Raw genomic sequence first — 21,184 nt, 5'->3', positions numbered from 1 at the left:
ACACGCACTACATCCACTTTAACACACCTTTTGCTCTTAGGAAAATTACAGAGAAATGCATTGGAAAGTGTGGGACGAATGAATGGTTAAGGAGATATAAGATCCCCAAACTAGCTAATGAGGATGAACGATCATTGTTGTATAATCTCCCCCACAAACAAATTGGAATGAATGCTCAATGAAGACCAGACATGGCATAACCTCTGTCTATGTAAGCTTTGTTTAAGCAAATCAGGATGACAGCTCAGTAAAGTTGTCTGAAGGAGGCCAAAGACACACAATGCTTGGGGACAACCCCACCCCGCCAAAAAGCAAGAATAGTGTGTTATTTATTTATTTATGTAATGTATTTTAATCCTACCTCTTGGGAAAAAAAGGTGATTGTGCAAGAGTGATCCCACTCTTTTTAAGCTGTGAGGTTTGTTAGCTGTTCTAGAAAGCAAGGAAATGCTCTCACAGTCCTTTGATTCAAGCCTGGGAAGAAGGAGCGTTGGAAGGCAAGTAATCAGAGGAAGCCATTCTGCTTTTGGTGGGAGAGAGGAGAGTGATTGGAGGTGGGCTGGAGGAAGCAGAAGGAAAGGAAAAGGACATGCTGAGGAGCAGTGTATGGAAGTGTGGGGTGTGTGGGCTTTAGCTGCAGCTTTCCTCTACACTAGCAAATGCTGTGTCTACATATTGACTCATTCTTGTTTTCCTTCCCAGGAGACCCAATGCAGATCAGACCCTGGAACACCCCTGGTTCAAGGTAAGTCCATTTGCTGATGCCTCTTTAGAAAGAGAAGTAGGGCCCATGTTGGGTGGTGGTGCCTTTCTCCAGGCAGGAAAAAATCTTGGTAGCTCAAAGTGGGAGAGGTTCCTTCAAGCAAAGGCTTCTGCCACACATGCAGGGAGCAAAAGCAACTCTTTCCAGCTGCCTGAGCCAGAGGCATCTCTTTGGCCACTGTGGGAAACAGGCTGGACTAGAAAGGCCTTTGTTTTGACCCGGCTACAGAGCTCTGCTTGTTCTTCTGACCCTGCCTGCTTCCACCCTTCCTTTCAGACATTAGCCAAGGGCAAGAGCATCAGTACAGATCATCTCAAGCTCTTCATATCTCGCCGGAAATGGCAGGTAAAATTGGTACCTGTCAGCGTGCTGGCAATTTATTGATTGGTTGATTTGTGGTTGTGAATTCCAGCAGCAAAATTAAGGAGGAGGTGGATGGTAAGGTGGACATCATTGTGCAGAAAATGCTGCCGTGGAGCACAAGTGGTGTGTGTGTAATTGTGAGTGTCTGTGTGGGCAAATGACCCTGACAGTTTTCCATGGTGCTCTTCAGATGTTGTTGGTCAACCAACGTGTCCAGTGGTCAGGGATGATGGGAGCTACAGTCTGACCTCATCAAGAGGGTGGGCAGCCAAGCCTGTGAAATGAGGTGTGGGTGGAACAGAGGCTCTCTGGGTCTTTGCTTGAGCTCCATCCCATTCTCCCCTCAGTGTGTGCTTTCTTTCCCCAGCGCTCCCAGATCAGCTACAAGTGCAACATGGTGCCACGGCCAATTCCTGAGCTCCTAGAGGACACATCCAGCCACTTGTCTATTGCTGTGCCTCGCCTCCTCAAGGAGACCTCGGTGTTGTCCTCCTCTTCGGATTCTGATGACCCAGAGGAGTTGCCCTACATTCCCATGCCCCATCAGCCTGAATTTTCTGGCTCCCGCATGTCCCTCACTGAGATCCCAACAGATGATGAGCCTCCCAGCCCTGAGGGGGCTCTAGCAGATGAAGAGGGCACATTGATGGAGTGGCAGGATGATGAGGGGCAGGGAGCTGTGGTGGATCCCAAGAGAAAGGAAGAAGCAGAGCTCTCTTTCAGGAGGCAGAAGGGCACGTTGCCACGGAAGCGCTCCACAGAGGCTGAGGAGCCTGGCTCTTCCGACGAGGAGACTCGCGAGGCCCAGAAAAGGCCAGAGTACCCCAGGAAGGCCCTGAAGAAAGGCTCCAGCCTGGATTCCCCAGAAGCATCTGACAAAGCTTCGCGTAAGGGGGAGCTGCGCCGTGGCAGCTCTGCCGACAGCGCCCTGTTGCTTAGTCTCCCCTCGGATGAAGCGGAGCCCCACTCCCGCAAACGCCTGACCAAAGCAGCCTCCATGGAGCTGCCCCGTCGGAGCCCCAGCCCCGGCACATTGTACCGCAGGAAGGGCGGGCTGCCAGAGGAAGAATACACCCAGCGCCTGGAGGTCATGCGGCAGCGCCTGCTGCATGGCAGCCCCGTGGACGGTAAGCTGAGTGGATTGCGGGGGCCGCTGCTGGAGACCCTCGGCCTTGAGAAAAAGGGCTTGAGGCCTCCCAGGCTGGAAAAGCAGCTGTCCCCTGGGCACAAGATGGTGCGCGCAGCCTCCATTGAGACGGCTCCGCAGCACATGCCCCCTGAGGGGCGCCTCCTCCAAAAGAGCAGCTCCTTCAGCCAAGGCGACGGGGAGCCTGTCACCCTGCACCGCCGCTCTGGAGCACCGCTGGAAATCCCCTTAGCCCAGGCCGAAGTCCAGAGGCTGAAAGAGACACCGTCCCTCTCCGCTCTGAATGAATCCAGGCCCCACACGCCACACGAGGTTCCCTCCAAGCCACCTACCCCTGAGGCGGAGGTGGGAACAAAGCCCATCAGCAGGGCTAGCTTGAGGAGACCAACCGCCAGGGGACCTGAGGAAAAGGCGTTGGTGAGATTGTCCAAACCTGATGCTCCAGAAGCTGTGAAAGCCATAGGCTCTCCAAGGAAGCCAACAACTCGCACACCCATCTCACCCACCCCAGGCAGCTCGGCCCCCAAGCGTTCGGCCTACGCTGATGTCATGCAGAGCCTGGCTGGCGAGTCATCCCAGGTCCCTCACAGGGAGGCTGCAGAACCTTCTGCGGCTGCCTCAGAAGGTATACCTCAAACCTCTCCAGCTACAACACAGTCCCACCCCACTGCTGCCTTTGCCAAGAAGGCTGCGCAGACCCCCAGCAAGGAACCCTCCCCCCAAGTTCGCTCCTCCAGTGCTGAGCACATTCTGGACATTGACTCTGAAGAGGTCTTTGAGGCCAAATTCAAGAGAGGCAGGGAAGGCTCCCTCAGCAGGGGCCGCAAGCTGCTCTCCAGGTCTGAGGAGCGGCAGCTGGCCGGGCCGCGGGAAGAGGGCATCTACCGGCCAGGCCCTGTGGGTGCCCCACTGGAGCTGTCCAAGTCTGGGGTCTCTCGACACCTGGGCGAGCGCTCTCGTTCTGTGCAGGACCTGCATGAAGTGGAGAAGGAGGGCGGCTTCATCCGCAGGATGTCAATGCGACTCCGACGCACGCCTCCCGTCGAGAGGAGGAAGGCCAAGGAGGAGGAAGGAGGGGGAGCGAGGCTGTCTGGGGGCCTGGCTTCCAAGGACAAAAAGGACTCGGACAGCCAGCTGTCGGAGCCTGGCTCCAATGAGTCGCCCGTCATGGCTGTGCGCAGGAAGATCGGAACCACCATGGGGCGCCTCTCCACACATCTGCGCAGCCACTCACAACGTGGCGAAGAAGACCAGGCAGCTGCTGCTGGTGGCGACCGTATCAGGCAGCCTGAGAAGAAAGCTCCTTTCCTCTCTCACCTGCGCCGAGCAACTTCAGAGGGGGAAAACCTGCGTCAAGTGGGCATCCCGCAGAACCAGCTGGCAGCCCAGTCTGCAAGTGTCCCTTCCACAGAGTCCTTCCAGTCTGACACATCCACAGGCAGCGGTGAGCAATGGTCTACAACCATTTCCCACCTGGGAAAGCGTGTGTGTGTTATGGTTGATGTTTCTCCATTGAGGGAGCATGGCTCCTCTGTGCATGTTTAAAGGCATCCTTTATAAGTGCTGTATGACTTTTAATGTGGGGGAGGGAGTGAGGCTTACAAATTGTAGTTCCACCAACTTGTTGGCCACTTTTTGGGTTGTGGTACAAGTTCCAGGAAAATGCTGGCGGAACTAGGGATCAAGGAAGAGAGAGAAAAGAGAGAAGAATAAGTTGGATATTTTAGAGGATGCTAACACAGCTGAGGTGGAAGAGTATGTGTGATCTGAGAGTGACTAATCCTGCTCTGAGCACACCACACATCCAGTAGAAGCTTCTTCTTCTTTGGCGATCACTCATAGCCGAGTAAGATTGTCTTCCATAAACACAGTTTTAACAATGAGTCTGTAAGTGACTGTGGAGGCCAATTCTGGACCCACACATCCTTCCACAGTGAGGACATTGGTTTCCGGGTGGGAGTTGATCACGGTGTGGATTTGCCAAGCGTGCCTTCCTCCTAGCATGTTTCTCCCTTGCGTCCTGAGTTTGAGTGTCTACAAAGCCCGTGACACCTTTGGTAAAGGCTGTTCTCCAACTGGAGCGCTCGCAAGCCAGTGTTTCCCAGTTGTCAGTGTTTATACTACATTTTTAAAGATTTGCCTTGAGACAGTCTTTAAAGCAAGCACTGCGTCAATCAGGCACCCCAACAATTTCCCAGGATTCTCTTGGCTTGCGCAAGAAAGAGCCCACCCATATCTGTCATTTTCACAGGTCCTGGTGAAAGCCAGCGGCGCGGTTCTCGCTGGGAACGCTGGAGCTTGTCCAGATCCAAGAAAGACAAGGTTGCTTCACAGCCCAACATTCCTGCCAGCCTGAGAGGGGACGGTGTTGTCATTATGAGCCAACCCTATGTGCTCAGCGAATCAGGTATGCCCACGAAGAAGTGTGGGGCTGAGATAAATTCAGCCTGGTGTGGCTGGCCAGTGGAAGCCTGAGTTGCTCTCACCTATTCAGCTGTGCTAGAAAGTTCCAGCCGCCGGGGCAATTAGAGCGGGCCGTTCTAGGGAAACGTGATGGCAAAGGACTGAACTTGTATCTTCTCCACTCCACTCTATAGGGCAGGGGTGGGAAACCTTTTTCAGTCAGAGGGCCACATTCCCACGTGGGCTGCTTGTCAGTGGTGGGCACAGCCAGGGGCAAAACGGAGTGGAAGAGGTGGGACTCCTTAGAGCAGGCCAAATTCCAGTCATGCAAAAGTCAGAGGTTACTCCTCACACCTCTAAATGACCAGGCAAGCAAGAGGCATTATTACCATTCAGGGACACTTTCTAGCTAGGCAAAAACACTCAAGGAAACCATGGAGCAGGACCAGTGAGGGGTGGAGAGTGGGAAAAGGGGGTGGGGCCTATGGAGAGAGGCATTGGCTGTGTAGAATTCTGAGGGCCAGGCAGAGAGTCCTGTGGAGCTGCAATTGGCCCCCAGACCTGGGGTTTCCCCAACCCTGTTACAGGGGATCATTTCTATGCTGGGGATGGAATTCCTGCCAAGCCTTTTAGCACCATCTATGTGGTACTTGGAAGCAGCCTCGGATTTACCCCTTTTATTCTTTGTCCAACACAGACTTCCCTCCAGTTTTCCACATAAAATTGAAGGACCAGGTACTGCTGGAGGGAGAGGCAGTGCAGCTCTGCTGCCTTCCTGCAGCCAGCCCTGCCCCTCGCATACTGTGGATGAAAGGTAAGCATTGTGTCACAAGGAGCGTGTGTGTCTGCATGTTGGGAGTGGAAGAAGCAATATAGCTTCTTGACTCTCAAGATCAGAAAGGTGGAGCCTGATACCTGCTGAGTTCTTTTCCATTGTGTGTGATTCCTAACAGTTATCTTACCAGACAGCCATGATGCAATGCCACCCAAGGCAGGTTCAGCCACAGAGCTAGGAGAGGTCAAGCCCAGAACTGAGTTGCCATTTGGGCGTCCATGCAGACAGACCTAGCATCACCATGATGCAAATTGCGTATCCTTGCACTGGTTGCCATCCAAATGGTTACATTCTCTTGGAACTCAGAAGTGCCGAACTCTGTTGGGATAGGGACCCCTTGGGTTCAGCCAGGCAAAGAGGTGCTCCGACTTCTGATGAAGCTCACATGTTTGAGTAACTGAGTATGAACGCTGTGGCAAAGATGCATTAGAGCACAAGCTACAGGAGGAGGATGTAAGGCAGTGTGCAATATTGATATACCTAGAGTGGTTGTACGGATCGTTTTCTTGTCCTCTGCAGATAAGAACACCCTGGTATCAGAGGGTGTTCTCAACATTGTGGCATGTAAAGATGGCCGCCAGCTGCTCACCATCTCCAAAGTCTCCAAGAAGGATGCAGGCTTGTATGAATGCAACGCTACCAATGCGCTGGGCACTGCCACCAGTTCCTGCACCCTGGCTGTAGCAAGTAAGGATAGAAAAAGAGTGCTGTGGTTCCCCACCACCCCAACCAAACATCTATGAGCTTGTTGCGGCAATATATCTCATGTAGCAATGGAAGAGAAATATGATTCAGTGTGCATTGACAACCGAATCTATAAAATTCACCTATTCTGAAACAGCTCTCCCTTTACATTCACACTCATCTGAATTCTGAAGTGCAGTTCTCCAAACAAATAATCTTTACAAAAATGCATGTATTATAGGAATATATGCATAAAAATGAAGATATTTGTGCAAATACGTGTACCTTAGTTTTTTTAAAAATGCATGCAGAAATTTATCAAGAGAAATTTGTACTGAAATGATGGTACATGAGTTTGTTTGTTTTTTAAATCCACAAATTCCTGCAAAATGTGGAGAACTGAATTTAAGACTGGAAAAAAATAGAAACTGTGAGAAACAAAATCGACAGATCCTTCCATCCCATATCTCATAGGTTACTATCTCATGCTCTTCCATTTATTTCTCTTTTCTCAAACCTGTTCCTAACAGAGATTCCTGGGAGACCAGGCACCCCAGAAATCCCCCAGAAGTACAGGAACACAGTCCTGGTGCTATGGAGGCCAGCGGATACTCAGGCACCCTGCACGTACACGCTGGAACGGAAGATGGATGGTATGATTTGGTGGGATGTGGAAAATATTGCCAGCTGCTTTCTGCCCTTTCTTTTGCAGAGGCTCTAGTCGTCACATGCATTCCCCTGGTTCTTTGTGGACCTTCTGGGGCTCCATATCCACCACCTCCATGTTCGCATGTGCAGAATTTTTTATTCTTCTAATAAGGCTACAATGCAACTCGCAGTCATCTTCTCATTCCTACTCCTTTAGTTGCCTGCCCATTCCCAAACAGCTGGAGGTACAAGACTGAAAAGTATTGCTTCCTAGTAGTTTCCCTTCCCCATCCTCTTGCATTATATGCAGTTCAGTTACAGATTCAGCCCAAATCTGAGGACAAGATACAGAGTTCATCACCTTTTTGTACAGATGGGTGTTTTCAAGACTAGGTTCAATCTTCATGCAAGGCACAGCCTCTTCCAGTGAGCCCCCCCCTCCCCGAGGCAATATCCAGCCACTGTCACACATGTTTTGGTAACATGATCCAGATTAGGCAGATATGGTACACACCCTACGTGGAGCTGATTCCAGAAAAGGTTCAGAAACTTCAGCTGGTGCAGAATTCAGTAGCTCGGATGGTGCTTATCAGAGCATATGATTCCAATATTGTTCATTGGCTAACTGTTCCTAATTCAAAATCCTGGTTATGACTACAAAGCCCCAAAACAGTTTGGGACCAAGCTATCAACAGTCCTGTCTCATTTGCATTTTCCCCCATGCTTTGTGGAGCTCCCTGCTCTGCCCTAATCAACCCTCTCTTTACCTGCGTTTCAGTCTGATGCCAAATCTTTTTTTCTTGCACCATGTTTTCATTTTGATTTTTCCCCTGCATTCTGTGGTTGTTGTTTTTGTTTGTTTGTTTCTGGTTTTCAGCATTGGTTTTGTTTGGTCTTTAATGTGTTATATTTACTGCAGATAGCTTTGATGTTTTCCTTCCCCCGCCCCAGGAGAACATGAGTGGAAGTTGGTAAGCTCAGGCATCGCTGACTGCTACTTCAACGTGACAGATCTCCCCGTTGCGAGCATGGTCAAGTTTCGTGTTGCCTGTGCTAACAAGGCCGGACAAGGCCCCTACAGCAACCCCTCGGGGAAGGTCTTCATTGAGGGTGCAGGTGAGGACGAGGGAGGTGCTCTTAGTCCTGACAGCCTGAACCAACCAATAGGTTGCCGTGGCTGTGTACACACCATACATTGAAAGTACATTCCCACCACTACCAGGAATCCTAGGAGCCGTTGTTTACCCCTCCAGGACCTTTAGCAAATTACAGTTCCCAGGATTCTTGAGGGGGGATTTGTTTCAGATATATGGTATGCTTCAAAAACTGAATGGTGTGTATGCAGCCATTGTGCTTGCAAATACTCCATAAGCCATGTCCTAAATTCTGGCTGCAAGCCCACCAAATGGTATCAAGGTGCAGCTGCCCTCGGTAGAGAGGATATTTCTTTTATTGAGCTGGCTCTGCTATAGTTGGGATTCCCACTGTTTGGTAGCTGAGATGGGTTCCCTCTATAGATCTGGTAGCTGAGAGGGGTTCCCTCTATAGATCTGGTAGCTGAGAGGGGTTCCCTCTATAGATTTTCCCTTGCCTTCTGGAAAGAGGCAGGCCCTCCTCTTTTGAGCCTAAATCAGCCTCTTCTCCTCTCCCAGAACCCAAGACTGCCTTCTCAGCTCTCACTGCCAAAAAGAGTACAACTGCCCCGGAGAAAGCCGCTTTCACCAGATCCACCCAGACCCTCACTGACCAGTCTCCGCAACCTGTGCGCAGAAATACAGGTCCCCTGCCATCCTCCCCTCCCAGGAAGCACAAGGGGGCAGTGCCGGCACAGGGGGGCAAGGCTCCTGCTGCCCCAAAATTGACTCAACCTGAGGAAAAGCCTCTGGCCACAGTGAAGGCCAAGCTCCCGATTGCGGCCCTGGTTCCATCCTCCAAGGAGGCCTCGTCTTCCGAACCTCCAGCTGTTGCGCCATCCACCTCTCCAGAGCCAGACTCGAAGCCTTCCAGAACAGCATCTTCTCTCAGCACCCACAGTGCCTCAGTGCCCACCAGGGTCTCACCTGCTGCGGCATCCTCCCCTGGCTCTTCCGTCTCCAAGTTTTCGCCCATCTCTCCTGCCTTACCAACCCCTACGGCAGACTCGCCAGTGACCGTCTCCCCGAAAGCTGTTCCCTACATGGCCACCTCTTTCATCTCCATCCCACCAAGGGTGCCCAGCACAACGGAAGGTGCACACAGCCAGCCAGTTACCCCCAGCCCAGAAGAGGGGCCTTCTCACACTCGCTTCCTGAGCCGCAGCAGTACCCCTGGCCGGGACGCTGGGAGTGGGGCTCAGGGCAGGCTCACTTCAACTTCCAAGGACGAGTCGTCGTTGCGCCAAGGGGTCCCTCAAAAACCCTACACCTTCTTGGATGAGAAAGCAAGGTAAGAGATCTTTCATAGAGACATAGGAAGCTGACAGCCCAATGCAGGAAGTGGTCATTCTGGTCCACTATTACCTAGCTGTTGGTGCTCCAGGTTCAAAGGAGAAAACCTTGTTCCCTGCCCTGCACCTGGATATGTCAGGTTCTGAATCTGAGACCTTCTCCTAGATAGCATGCAAAGCAGCACAGACTGATGCCTCCCTCTAGTCCATTTCTGGACCAGGAATTTCTCAGCATTGGGTGCAGCAACCGACCTTCTCTGATCCTGGATGTAACCAAGGCCTCTCATGTTGTGGCCATAGCATTAGCAGCCTCCCTTGCCCCCGTCCACGGCCTCCAATGTATCTTCAGAGATTTAGACCCCACACCAGAAGCCCTCCTTCTCCTCTGTGCCCAAGGGATGCTAAACCCCCTTCCATTTCCTTGTGGTACATTTCAGTCATGCACTTGACTCTCTGACTCTCATCTCCACAGGCCCAATCACAAAACCATGTTTATTGCATGAAAATGGCAAGAATCATATGGCAGCAGTTTCATTTCAACTAAGCCGACGGAGATTAAACTTGTCAAACAAATTCAAGAGCTCTTTCTACGCATTATGCAGTTTAAAGTAGTAGACCAAAGTGGTAGAATTCTGGATTGCACTACTTCATACTGCTGTGCCTGGGAAACACATATCTTTGAATGTTCCCTCCAGTGCTTTTAAAAAACCTTATATGTACTAAACTAGCTTGTCAGAAACATTTAGTTATAAACTCTCTTCTTAATGTGCTTGCTTACTACATGCAATGAACTTGTTACAAGATGGAGCATTCAAAAATGTGACCCCTTCGCAGCTGTGACCTGGAGTGGTACTGTCCAAAACTGTACTATCACAGTCTTATAGTCTCACTCTGTAAAGCAGATGGGGAACCTCCAGCCCACAATTGCATCTTGGCCCACTCTGTCTCAGCCAATCCTGGGTAATTTAACTACAGTGGTGCCCCGCAAGACGAAATTAATTCGTTCCGCAATTTTTGTCGTCTAGCGAATTTTTCGTCTTGCGAATCACGAAATCCCATAGGAATGCATTGAAAATCAATTAATGCGTTCCTATGGTCAAAAAAAGTCGAAACAAAGCCAAATTTGGTACAACAACAGTTTATTAACTGCTCTTTAAAGTCACACATACTGTAAAGAGCAGTTCAAAAATTGAAGGGAAAATAAATTAACTTTATAAACAAAACATGTCTTTGTTTTTAGACAAAGGAAACAAAGCCGCGAGACGTTTTCGTCTTGCGAAGCAAGCCCATAGGGAAATTTCGTCTTGCGAGGCAAATCGAAAACGGAAAAACCTTTCGTCTAGCGAGTTTTTTGTCTTGCGAGGCATTCGTCTTGCGAGGTACCACTGTATGTGAAAACTGTTGTCATATCCATTGAACTCTGTGGTTACATGTGCAGTGCTGTGTAACAGAGGCTATGTACACTGTGCCTTAGCTTTTGTTAGGCAGGTCTAGCAAGCGTCCAGATATGCACTTAGCATGCTCCATGTATATATGTGCAGGGGCCGGTTTGGAGTGATTCGAGAATGTAAGGAGAATGCCACGGGCAAGCGATTCATGGCCAAGATTGTGCCCTATGAAACGGAAGGCAAGCAGAGCGTCCTCCAGGAATACGAGATCCTAAAGGGCCTACACCACGATCGCATCATGACTCTGCACGAGGCCTACATCACCCCCCGCTATCTGGTGCTGATAGCTGAACACTGCCCTGGGAAGGAGATCCTCTACCACTTTGTTGACAGGTTTGTTGGGGGGGTAGGTTGGGAGGCAGGAGGGGGTTAGGGGTGGGACTCCAGGATGATAAGAGGAGAAGCTCTGTGTCTGAGAGGGCCAAGCATGGGGCCACAGAGGGGTCTGGCTAACTAGCAAGGTAACAGAGAGTTGCAAACCTAAAAACCAGGACGAGACAGAAGTGTTGGTCTAGTCACAAGCAATGGGGGCATGAATCAGTTTGTGGGCCTGAATCAGTTTTAGTTGACCAGAAAATCCATGGCAGAGGTGATAACTGGGCCAATTCACAACAGGGCAATTTAAGAGGGCAAACTGTGCCACTGAGTCAGAATAGTAGAGCTGAAGGGAAATAAAAGTAACACAGTTCAGATACCTCCACTCAACCCAAACATTTGAACCTATTCCTTGTCATCTTCTGCTTTATAATCTGGAACAGCAAGAGACAAGGAAATTATACTATGCTTTAAGACACTGCAGGACACCTTTAGTAAAATACATCTAGATGGTTCAAGGAAGGGCCTGGCTTGAATGAAGAGTGACTGAGGACCACATTATACAGAGGAATTTTTTTTCTGCAATCTTACTTCTGTGAATATGTAAAAGATAAATGGATATAAACCTTTCCTGCGCTTTGATGTTCATGAGATTAACATGAGCGGATTCCTGTGAATGTGCAACTTGATGGGCTTACAGTCATTAGTGGTTAACCCTTGCCTCTCCTATTCCTCTTGTGGCTGAAATGCATAGTATATGTTCCTTGAGGCAAAGACCTTTTTTGTTGTTGCTTTGCATAAGAAAAGGAGTGAAGGATTCGTGGCCCTCCAGATGCTGTTGAATTCTGCCTCTCATCAGCACAGCCAATGGCTGAGTTGGTGAGAGTTGGGAGTCCCAAAAACATCTAGAGGGCCACTGATTCCCCACCCCTTCTATAAAGCACCATGTAAATTGATGGCACTGCCATCATGATCATATACTGGCAGCTACCTCAGATCTCTGAGTGCCAGTCCTCATGTAGCTAAAACAGTGCCACCCATGAACAAAAGGCTCAGGGAAGCCTCAAGGTTTGCAAAAGTACAAATCATTTGTGGGGGTGGTGAGACCTAAACAGCCCAATAAGAACTGAACGTGCTCAGTGGGCATAGAATGCAGACCGATGAGTAGAAATGGAATGCAGTATCCTGACAGGAGATACTGTATTTTGTCACGTCCCACATGTATAATTAGTAGTATACTAATTAGTAGTATATCATGATAATAATGATAATAACAACTACTTATTATTATTATTATTACATTTTATTGTTTCATCGGATCATAAGTGGCTTTCTGTTATGCAACTGATACTCCTTGCAACACTTTTAAGTGGAATTTCTTTTTTCAGAACAGTCTGTATAGAGCACAGATTTCCAGAGCCTCTTATTTTAATTTTAATGCATTTGGTGTTTTTTTATGTTGGCAGCCAAAATGTCTATGTCTCTGTCCTGGATCTAGCACTGTTCAATATTATGATTAATGACTTCAATAAAACATTAGATTTTGCTGATGATACAGAACCAGAGTGGGTGGGGGAAGGAATTGCAAAATGTTTAGGCTATGATTCAAATCAGAAAGATCACAATCAGTTGGAGCATTGGGTGGGCTGGGGGTAAAACAACCAAACCCAACAAATGGATAAAACATAGGACAGAAAACCCCAAGTGCACACAAGACAACTAGAAGTAACTGCTGCCTATTTCCCTAAAGGGTTGAGGGGCTGCCTTGACCCTGTTTCAGACTCCATGTGATTCTTCAAACCCTCCTGTGGTTCTAGCAACCTGATAGCCCTCTCCTTCTCCATGAATTTGTCTCATCCTCTTTTCCAGCCATCCAACTTGGTGGCCTTCACTGCCTCCTGTGAGAGCAAGCACCATAGCTTGGCTGGTGCTGCATGAAGAAGTACTTTGTTTTGTCTGTCCTGAATGTTCCAACATTCAGCTTCAGCAGATGTTCACGAGCTCTAGCATTATGAGAGAAGGAATCTGGTGGTGGTATTTAGTTGCGAAAAGTGGAACCTACAGCAACATGTTGCAGTGTGGAGTGCTTCTGTTCAGTCAGCCCCTCGTGCCTTTGTTCCATTTTCCATTCCACCCATTTCTCTGATGTCCCTCCAGCCATCGGTCAAAATTCCATGGCTGCTAAGTCCACTTAATCCTCACTGGGATGTCCTTTGGGGCGTCCCTGTCCAGTCCCTGTCCTCAGTGGCGTAGCGTGGGTTGTCAGCACCCGGGGCAAGGCAAGTAATTTGCGCCCCCTAACCCATGGATTTGCGCCCCCTAACCCGTGGATTTGCGCCCCCTAACCCTAACCCCCAGATGTTGCGCCCGGTGCGGCTGGCCCCCCCTGCACCCCCCATGCTACGCCACTGCCTGTCCTCCCTCCTGTGTGGGGGCAGTGCTATTTTGATTGCACGTGGAAAGCCGAAGCAGCAGGAACAAAGGAAATTGCAAAGTAATGTAGAACAGAAACAGGGTGGTGGTGAAGTGACTGAAAGTAAAAATGAAAACAAGAAAATAACATACTGATCAGCCCTTGATCATTTAATGTCCCCCGTTGTCACACAGCAACACACAAGTATGAGGTTGGGGTGGGGTTAAAATTTTAACTTCCGACCACTGTCAGCAAAAGACATCATAGGTGGGCCTTGAATGGGGTTGTACAGACAGGTAAAAGTTTTTAAAGAAAAGATCAGTTCAACAAATGCATGAAACAGAAACAAAAATAGATGTATAAGCTGTTTTTGAAAAATAGAAAATATAATCATGGATTTGCACTGTGTATAACATAAAGTCACCAGTGTGCTTATTTAGGAGTAATGGTACCATATTGTTGTTTAATTGTACCAGTACAAGTGCAAGGGAAGGGTTCTTGTGTCCTTCGCTCTATCCTTTCAATGACATGCTTTACTCTACAGGTTCCGTTACTCAGAGGACGATGTGGTGGGGTACGTAACACAGATCCTCCAAGGACTAGAATATCTGCATGGACGACGCATCATTCATCTCGACCTGAAGCCTGATAACATCATTGTCAGCCCCACAAACACATTAAAAATTATTGACTTTGGCAGTGCCCAGACCTACAACCCACTGGTGTTGCGCCAGCTGGGGCGTCGTGTTGGCACACTGGAGTACATGGGTGAGTATCTTTATGGAACTGGCATACCAGAAGATTGGGTAGGGGAGGATGTATGTGAGATTTTATGGGCAAGGCAAACTGCTTGTGGAGTAAGTATGCCATGGAATGAACATACATGGTACCTATAGGCTGAGGTAAACATGTGGCTAAAGGGTTGGAGTTGCATACTATTTAATTGACAAAGAGACTAGCACCAAAGAGTGGAGATGGCAGAAATGGGGGAATTCCTCCCTCCCATTTTGCAGGACTCACACTAGGAGATGAGGACAGAACTTTAAATCATAGAGTTGGAAGGGACCCTAAGTATCATCTGGTCCAACCCCCTGCAATGCAGGAATATGCAGCTGTCCCATACAGGAATCGAACCTGCAACCTTGGCATTATCAGCACCATGCTCTAGGCAACTGAGCTTTCCCCAGACACTTTACTGCTAGGTTTTGTGTGTTGTGTGTGTGTGTGATTTGCTGCTCCAGGCTTAGAGCTGTTCACTTTACACAGTTTTGTTCACCTCCCAGGCTAGACCACAGATGATTCACTTGCATCTTAACCATAGAGTGGCAGAGGATCAATCAACTTAATCCAGTGGGTCTCTCTAGCACAACAAACAGAAGCCCCTCTGGGCTCATTATGGCAATTTATTTATTTATTTTTGTATAAGATTTATTGCCCACCATTCACCATAAGGTCCCAGGAAAGCTTATAAAAATATAATCATACAGTTAAAAAAGCAAGTAAGGCAGTTTATACAACTATTAAAAAAACACAAATAAAACCAGCAGTGAGGTGGCATGGAGGGGCAGAGACAGCTACCTGACTTTCTGGCCTGTGATCCACTGCTGTTTACCAGGAGGGAAAAGGGGGGTGGGAGGGACACTGGCGTGGTGCAAACACACCAACAGGAGACCAGAGTGGCTCTGCCAGTGTGTTTTTTGCTGTCCCAAATTCGCAGCCAGCTCACCTCTCCAAATAAGCAGTAGTGACTGACCTATCAGGAGGTCAGGTAAACACTTCTCCCCCACCCCACCGTCCACCCCTGAGTAAAAGAGTTCCAAATAAAAGCAGCACAGTATAGGTTAAACAAAAAAAAACCTTTAACTGTCAAAAGTGGTGAAGCTTCTGTGCAGGGAAAGAGATGATCCTTCACTGTTTCCTTTGCAGCTCCAGAAATGGTGAAGGGGGATCCCATTGGTTCGGCAGCTGATATCTGGGGCTTGGGAGTCCTCATATACATCATGTAAGTATGGCTGAAGAGGGTGAATGTGGGAATCTGACAAGCAGGAGACAAGAGGTGGAATTAGAAATGGATGTCCAGAGCCTTCTTTTCTGACTCACCTGACCAGATTCACTAGAAGTTCAGGATTATCCTAGACTCCTGCCTGCAGTCATATATCTCTGATGCACCATAAAAACTTCTCCATAAAAACTGCTGGGAGTGCTGGCTTGATGGACGAGTGATATTGTGCATGTGTGTGCCCTGCACTTTTATCTTCTATTTTGCTTGTCAGGCTCAGCGGACGCTCCCCATTCTTTGAAATGGATCCCTTGGAAGTAGAGAGCAGGATCCTGGCAGGGCGTTATGATGCCTTCAAGTTGTACCCCAACGTCTCCCAGAGTGCTGCACTCTTCATCCGCAAGGTTCTCTCTGCCCATCCATGGTGAGTGAAAGAAGGGTGAAAGGCCTTGGAGGCAACGCCATGGGATGGGTGGCGAGGAAAAGTTGCCTTTGTAAAGAGCCATGGAACAGACAGACCTAGAATCTGGGGGAGCTTCAAGGCAAGACTCAGATTACGGAGGTTTTTCTCTCTGGTGGCATTTGAGCCATGGGAATGGTGCTATGGCCCTAGCCCCTGTGTCAAAAAAGCAGGTACTGCTTAGTCTTGGATTAGTCTGGAGTTCAGTAATAAAGTGCTGAGAGCTAAATGAGCTGCTGAGGTTGAGAAATTCCAGAGTAGATCTTTTCAGGAGTAGCAGAATGCAGTCTGAGTCCAGCATCCCTGAGATCACCATCACCCTTCATGTTTAAAGCATTTGTACCAGGGATGGGGAACATCTGGCCCTATAAATGTCCTTTGACTCCAACTCCCATCAGCCCTAGCCTAAGTGGCCAGTGGTCAGGGATGGTGGGAGTTGCAGTCCATCTGGACTAACAATACTAGGACCTGTAATTCCAAACCAGAGGAAGCTAGGTAGGACTGCACTCAGTCTCTAAAGCAAACTGACCATGCAACCCTAGGCATGTGTGCCTGGAAGTAAATTCCACTGTGCTCAACATGGCGTACTCCCAGGTATGCAGGACTCCTGGTGAGTGAGAATGGGCTGTTCTAGGAGATGAGAGTCCTGAGCTATGTCCTCAGTCCCCAACTTTTCTGCTACAAAGTCTGGTGTGGCCATGTTTGGGGAAGGACTGTTGCCCAGTGATGGAGCTCGTGCTTATATTCTGCATGCAAAAACCATTGGCTTAAGAAAATATAGGTACAAAAGGGAGAATTCCTGGTTGTCAAGATCTAGGTTTGAACCCCAGCAGAGATTTAAAATCACAAAACACGCAGCAAATTAAGGCGTGCCAAGATAGGCTGTTAGACCTTTAAAGTGTGCATCCTCTAAAGTGAGTTCCAAAGTTTCCCTCTTCCCCTAACATAGAAAAAGACCACATTTGGTATGTTAAAAATGGTTTACATATAAACTCTTCAACGGTCAGAATCATGTGCTTCAGAAAACTGCACAGGCAGTAAAACTTGGCTTCGTTATAGTGGTGATGGTTCCTAAATTATTGGTATAGGTAGAAGTCAAGAGTGGCTTGTGAGAGCCATTCAGCTAAGCTGGAGCAACTAGGTTAGCCTCTTCTCAGGTGGACTGAAGGAGAACAAAGGCTTGAATGCCCAGTTCCTCTCAAGGTGAGCTAAGCCTGGCAGGACAGCTTACTCTATGATCTTAACCCCTTAAGGCATTAATTAGACTTAAGCACATTGCCTATATGAGGCTGGTTAGCCCACAAAAACTCCCAGGTTCAGTCACCTGAGTGTCCAGGTAGGGCTGGGAAGGGCTGCTGCTCCTGAGCTAGATGAAGCAATGGCCCAGCTCAGGATAAGGCAGCTTCCTATATGTTATCCACAGCTCATTCCTCCAGTCATGTTCCTACTTAGTCCTTGTTCTTCTGGGTCTGGGGAGGGCTGGGGAGAGAAAAGGCAGCCTCATCCTAATATCCCTTGGCCTTGCAGGAGCCGCCCAGCTCTCAAGGACTGCTTTGCTAACCCTTGGCTCCAGGACGCCTACCTGATGAAGCTGCGTCGGCAGACCCTCACCTTCACCACCAGCCGCCTGAAAGAGTTCTTGGTGGAGCACCAGCGGCAGCGTAACGAGGTGGCCACCAAGCACAAGGTCTTACTGCGCTCCTACCATGGCGCCAGCAGCCACATGCCCTAGCCGCCTGCCCTGCAGGAGGAGCCACAGAACATTCCAGCAGGGGGCGTGATGGGCCAAGCACCCACCCAGCCAGCCAGGGTGGGACTTGTTGATATACCTCATGGATCAAGAAGAGTCGTCAGCACTGGCCGCTGTTCTTCGCTCTACCTACCAGTCCTGGCCCAGAGAGAGGGAGCCTGGGGGCCGAAAATGGCAGATTGACAAGATTCGCTGCCATGGGGTTGGGTTCAGGGAGGTATGAAGCGCAGTGGGCCATGAAGCCATGCTGTTCCCAGGCCAAGGTCAAGGGGGGAGGAGAAAGCCTTGACGTTTCCTTGTCTAAATAAACTCCTCCTCCCCGTGGGGATGCAAAGGGCCCTTCCTGTATTGTGCCTCAAGGGCTGCGTCTGTACCCTGCGTAGGTCAGGTGCAACCAAGCGCTCCCATTGACTTAACAGCAGATGCAAAACATGCCGGCTGCAGCCACTGAGCAATGGGGCATCTCTTCCTTACATGCCAAGCTGAGCTGGGAAGATGACAATGAAGGATCAACCCGGAAGTATTGCAGAGAAGGCATTTCAGCAATGGAAAACTCCAACCCCCCACCTGTAGAGCCAACATATGCCCCATAGGGAGTATAATGGAGGTTTCTGGTCCCCAAGGCAGGGGCTGGGAGTGGAGGTGCTGATGGTACTTTCCCTGGGGTTCCTCTCCACTCACCTCTGCTTGGGTATCCAGAAGAAGCCAATCATGTGAGGCACCCACCAGTTTTTCCCTGTTTACATACCTACCACCCCACGATGCCTCTTCTTTGCTGCTGCCTTCCTTGTGTTTTTCTGTCACAGATACACGCAGCCCAGTCCTACCTTAAGCTTCAGAACCAGTGCAGAAGATAGATGCCTTCTCTCCCTGCATGCCTTTCTGAATCAAGGACATGCTTCAGATACACCGCCCCCTCATACATTTCCCTACATGAACCCTCCTCTCTTTCAGTGCTCTTTTGCCATAGCCCCTTCTGGCACCTACAGAACACTCACGATGGCACAGAGACAGGCAGAGGTCCTCCAAACATAGGCACCTTCTCCTTTTGCAGTCAGGCACACATGTGACCTTACATGGCCTCTGGTGGTGGGTGGGTTGAAGAGGACAACAGGGTGGGTTCTGAGTCTTGGGGTGGGGGTAGTGGCCATTTGTTTCTCTGCTCTTTACCTGTGTAGTGTCCATAGCAAACCAGATCTGACATACCCCACTGAGAAGGGTGGAAGCCGTTTTGAAACTGAGAGTCTACAAGTTTTCACAGCTGCGCCTTAGGGCAACCCAGGAGGGACAAACCTGGATTTTGTATGGGTAGGGAATGGAAGAGAATGTACCATTGGCGCAGAGTTGAAAGCAGACCTACCAAATGAAGCAGACCTACCTAACCACCCCCACCTTGGCTGTGTGAATCCATGACCATGGTTCCCCATCTCAGTCTTTTCACCCCATGCCCCAGTGTGTTTTGATTGTGAAGATGCTCGTTTCCCTGTGGCATGGAGCAAGCAAAGCAAACCAGGACTGCTTCCAGATGGGTGGCTTCCTAGCGCTAATAAATCATTGCTCTTCCACTGTAAGGTACAAGAGGAATTGCAGCTGAACTTTGCACACTAGCAGGGATATTGCACTTTTCTGTATGTTCATCCTGCTATGTTCCATCCACGCCAGTGGGTGTGACAGAGCTGCTGGGTGGGGGAGGGGGAGGAAAGATCTAATTCACCTAAGTGGCCATTTGAAGAAGAAACCGGAGTGATTCTTAAAAAAATAAAATAAAAATCAGTTATTTATTTAGCGCTAAGCACTTCTTCATTAAAGTGTGATCGCCCATGATTGCTATGAAAGTGTTTCATGTTTGTTTTGGACCAGAAGTGAAGATTGGAAGTGTATAATTAGGGGGGAAAGCACATTGCTAAAATGGTGGTGACTAGAAATATTTCCCCCCTTTTATTTTTAAAATTAGTGTTATAACACTGTAGCACTCTTTAAGAAGCATGCCAATATTCACATCCCTATCCTAATACCCCAACAAACCAATAATGTTAACAATACTGACAACATTGTTTAAAAACCTTATGCCCAACACAAGCGCCACAAAGGTGCTTGACACCGTCTCACTGACCCACCCCTATTGCAAGCGAAAGAGAAGATGGTCTGTTTTCAAAGAAGGACCTCCATGCCAGCTGAGACACAGGACCAACTGGCTGGGAGCCAAATGGTCCAAGCAACCCCAAACACCTATATAACTGCATGTATGCTACTTTCTATAACCTACCCCCCCAATCTTCAGCTCACTCCTAACTCTAACCCCACCCACCAAACTATATGTCATCACACTAGGTTCGATAGACAATACAGTGGTACCTCGCAAGACGAATGCCTCGCAAGACGAAAAACGTTCCGCAAGACGAATTTCCCTATGGGCTTGCTTCGCAAGACGAAACGTCTTGCGAGTTCGTTTCCTTTTTCTTAAAGCTGCTAAGCTGTTAATAGCCGCTAAGCCGTTAATAGCTGCTAAGCTGCTAATAGCCGCTAAGCTGCTAATAGCCGTGCTCGGCAGAACGGATTAATTTCGTCTTGCGAGGCACCACTGTATAAGGTGAGAGATGCAGGACAACCCAGACGGGTTGGCAGGAAATCATCCTAAAAAATAAACATACCAAATGGCTAGCTTAAAAGCAATTACACTAAATGTGAGGGGATTGGGAAACCCTGTTAAAAGAAAATGCATCACCTTGTATGTAAACACCATGAAACCACACAATACCTTCCTACAGGAAATACACAACCCCCACCCAAAGGAAGCAAACTCCTGAGCAAATCCCACTTCAGTCATGGGTGGCACCTCGCTCAGGAAAGGCCCGCAGAATAGCCATAATACTTAGTAGAGACCTAAATTTCCAAGTCACAACAGTGCTAAAAGATAAAAAAGGCAGATTCATTTTTGCTAAAGGGGTACTAGATGGCAAAACTAAACTGACAAATGGCTCCATATATGCCCCAAACACAAAACAAGTGGAGTTCAAACAGAAAACACTAAACAAATTCCTCTCCTCCTCTGAAGGGGAAGCAATCCAAGGAAGTGACCTCAACCTAAATATGAGAGGCACCTTCCGAAAAGACATCCATCCTACAACCCCCTGGGCAACCTAGTCTCACTGCCAGTCACATCTTTCACTCAAAGTGAGAGGCAACCTTGCTGCCACTAAGGCTGTGGGAGTGTGTACACATCCTAAGACATGCCTTGTTCCACCTTACAATTTATATTTTAATGTCTGCCGCTGAGCAGACAAGCTTCAAGCCTGCCACACAAAACACACACTTTGCATCTAATCTAGTACTTACCAGAAGCCATATTTTAAAATAAACAAGGAGTGAAGGGATATCAATCACCCGAGATGAAGCATCAGCAAAGCGCTGCTTAACCTTAACGCCCTCCTCCCCAGCATGGGCAGCAAGAGAAGCATTAAAAATTCTCTCCTGAAGCACTTCAGCAGCGCTCAGCTTTGTAAGGGTTTTTTCCAAAGCCTTCCTTCTTAG

At 48.8% G+C, this 21,184-nt stretch overlaps 1 protein-coding gene across 6 annotated transcripts in view; it reads left to right on the top strand.

Annotated features, from left to right (window-relative positions):
* Nucleotides 1-19,438, top strand: part of SPEG (striated muscle enriched protein kinase) — a 107,871-nt gene extending 88,433 nt beyond the window's left edge. For all 6 annotated transcript variants that reach the window (XM_081213669.1, XM_081213670.1, XM_081213674.1 and 3 more), the window contains 14 exons: nt 703-745; nt 1,040-1,108; nt 1,494-3,717; nt 4,525-4,680; nt 5,374-5,490; nt 6,031-6,198; nt 6,726-6,848; nt 7,795-7,959; nt 8,496-9,267; nt 10,810-11,049; nt 13,989-14,212; nt 15,371-15,446; nt 15,718-15,867; nt 17,431-19,438. In XM_081213669.1, the coding sequence (XP_081069795.1) occupies nt 703-745; nt 1,040-1,108; nt 1,494-3,717; nt 4,525-4,680; nt 5,374-5,490; nt 6,031-6,198; nt 6,726-6,848; nt 7,795-7,959; nt 8,496-9,267; nt 10,810-11,049; nt 13,989-14,212; nt 15,371-15,446; nt 15,718-15,867; nt 17,431-17,635 (4,732 nt within the window). In that variant the 3' untranslated portion in view covers nt 17,636-19,438. The remainder of the gene's footprint in view (nt 1-702; nt 746-1,039; nt 1,109-1,493; nt 3,718-4,524; nt 4,681-5,373; nt 5,491-6,030; nt 6,199-6,725; nt 6,849-7,794; nt 7,960-8,495; nt 9,268-10,809; nt 11,050-13,988; nt 14,213-15,370; nt 15,447-15,717; nt 15,868-17,430) is intronic.
* The last annotated feature ends 1,746 nt before the right edge of the window (nt 19,439-21,184 follow it).

Source organism: Podarcis bocagei (assembly GCF_964188305.1).
Source record: "Podarcis bocagei genome assembly, chromosome: 1".
NCBI lineage: Eukaryota > Metazoa > Chordata > Lepidosauria > Squamata > Lacertidae > Podarcis > Podarcis bocagei.
Note: the sequence above shows the minus strand (reverse complement) of the source record. Positions and strands in the feature narration are given on the sequence as shown.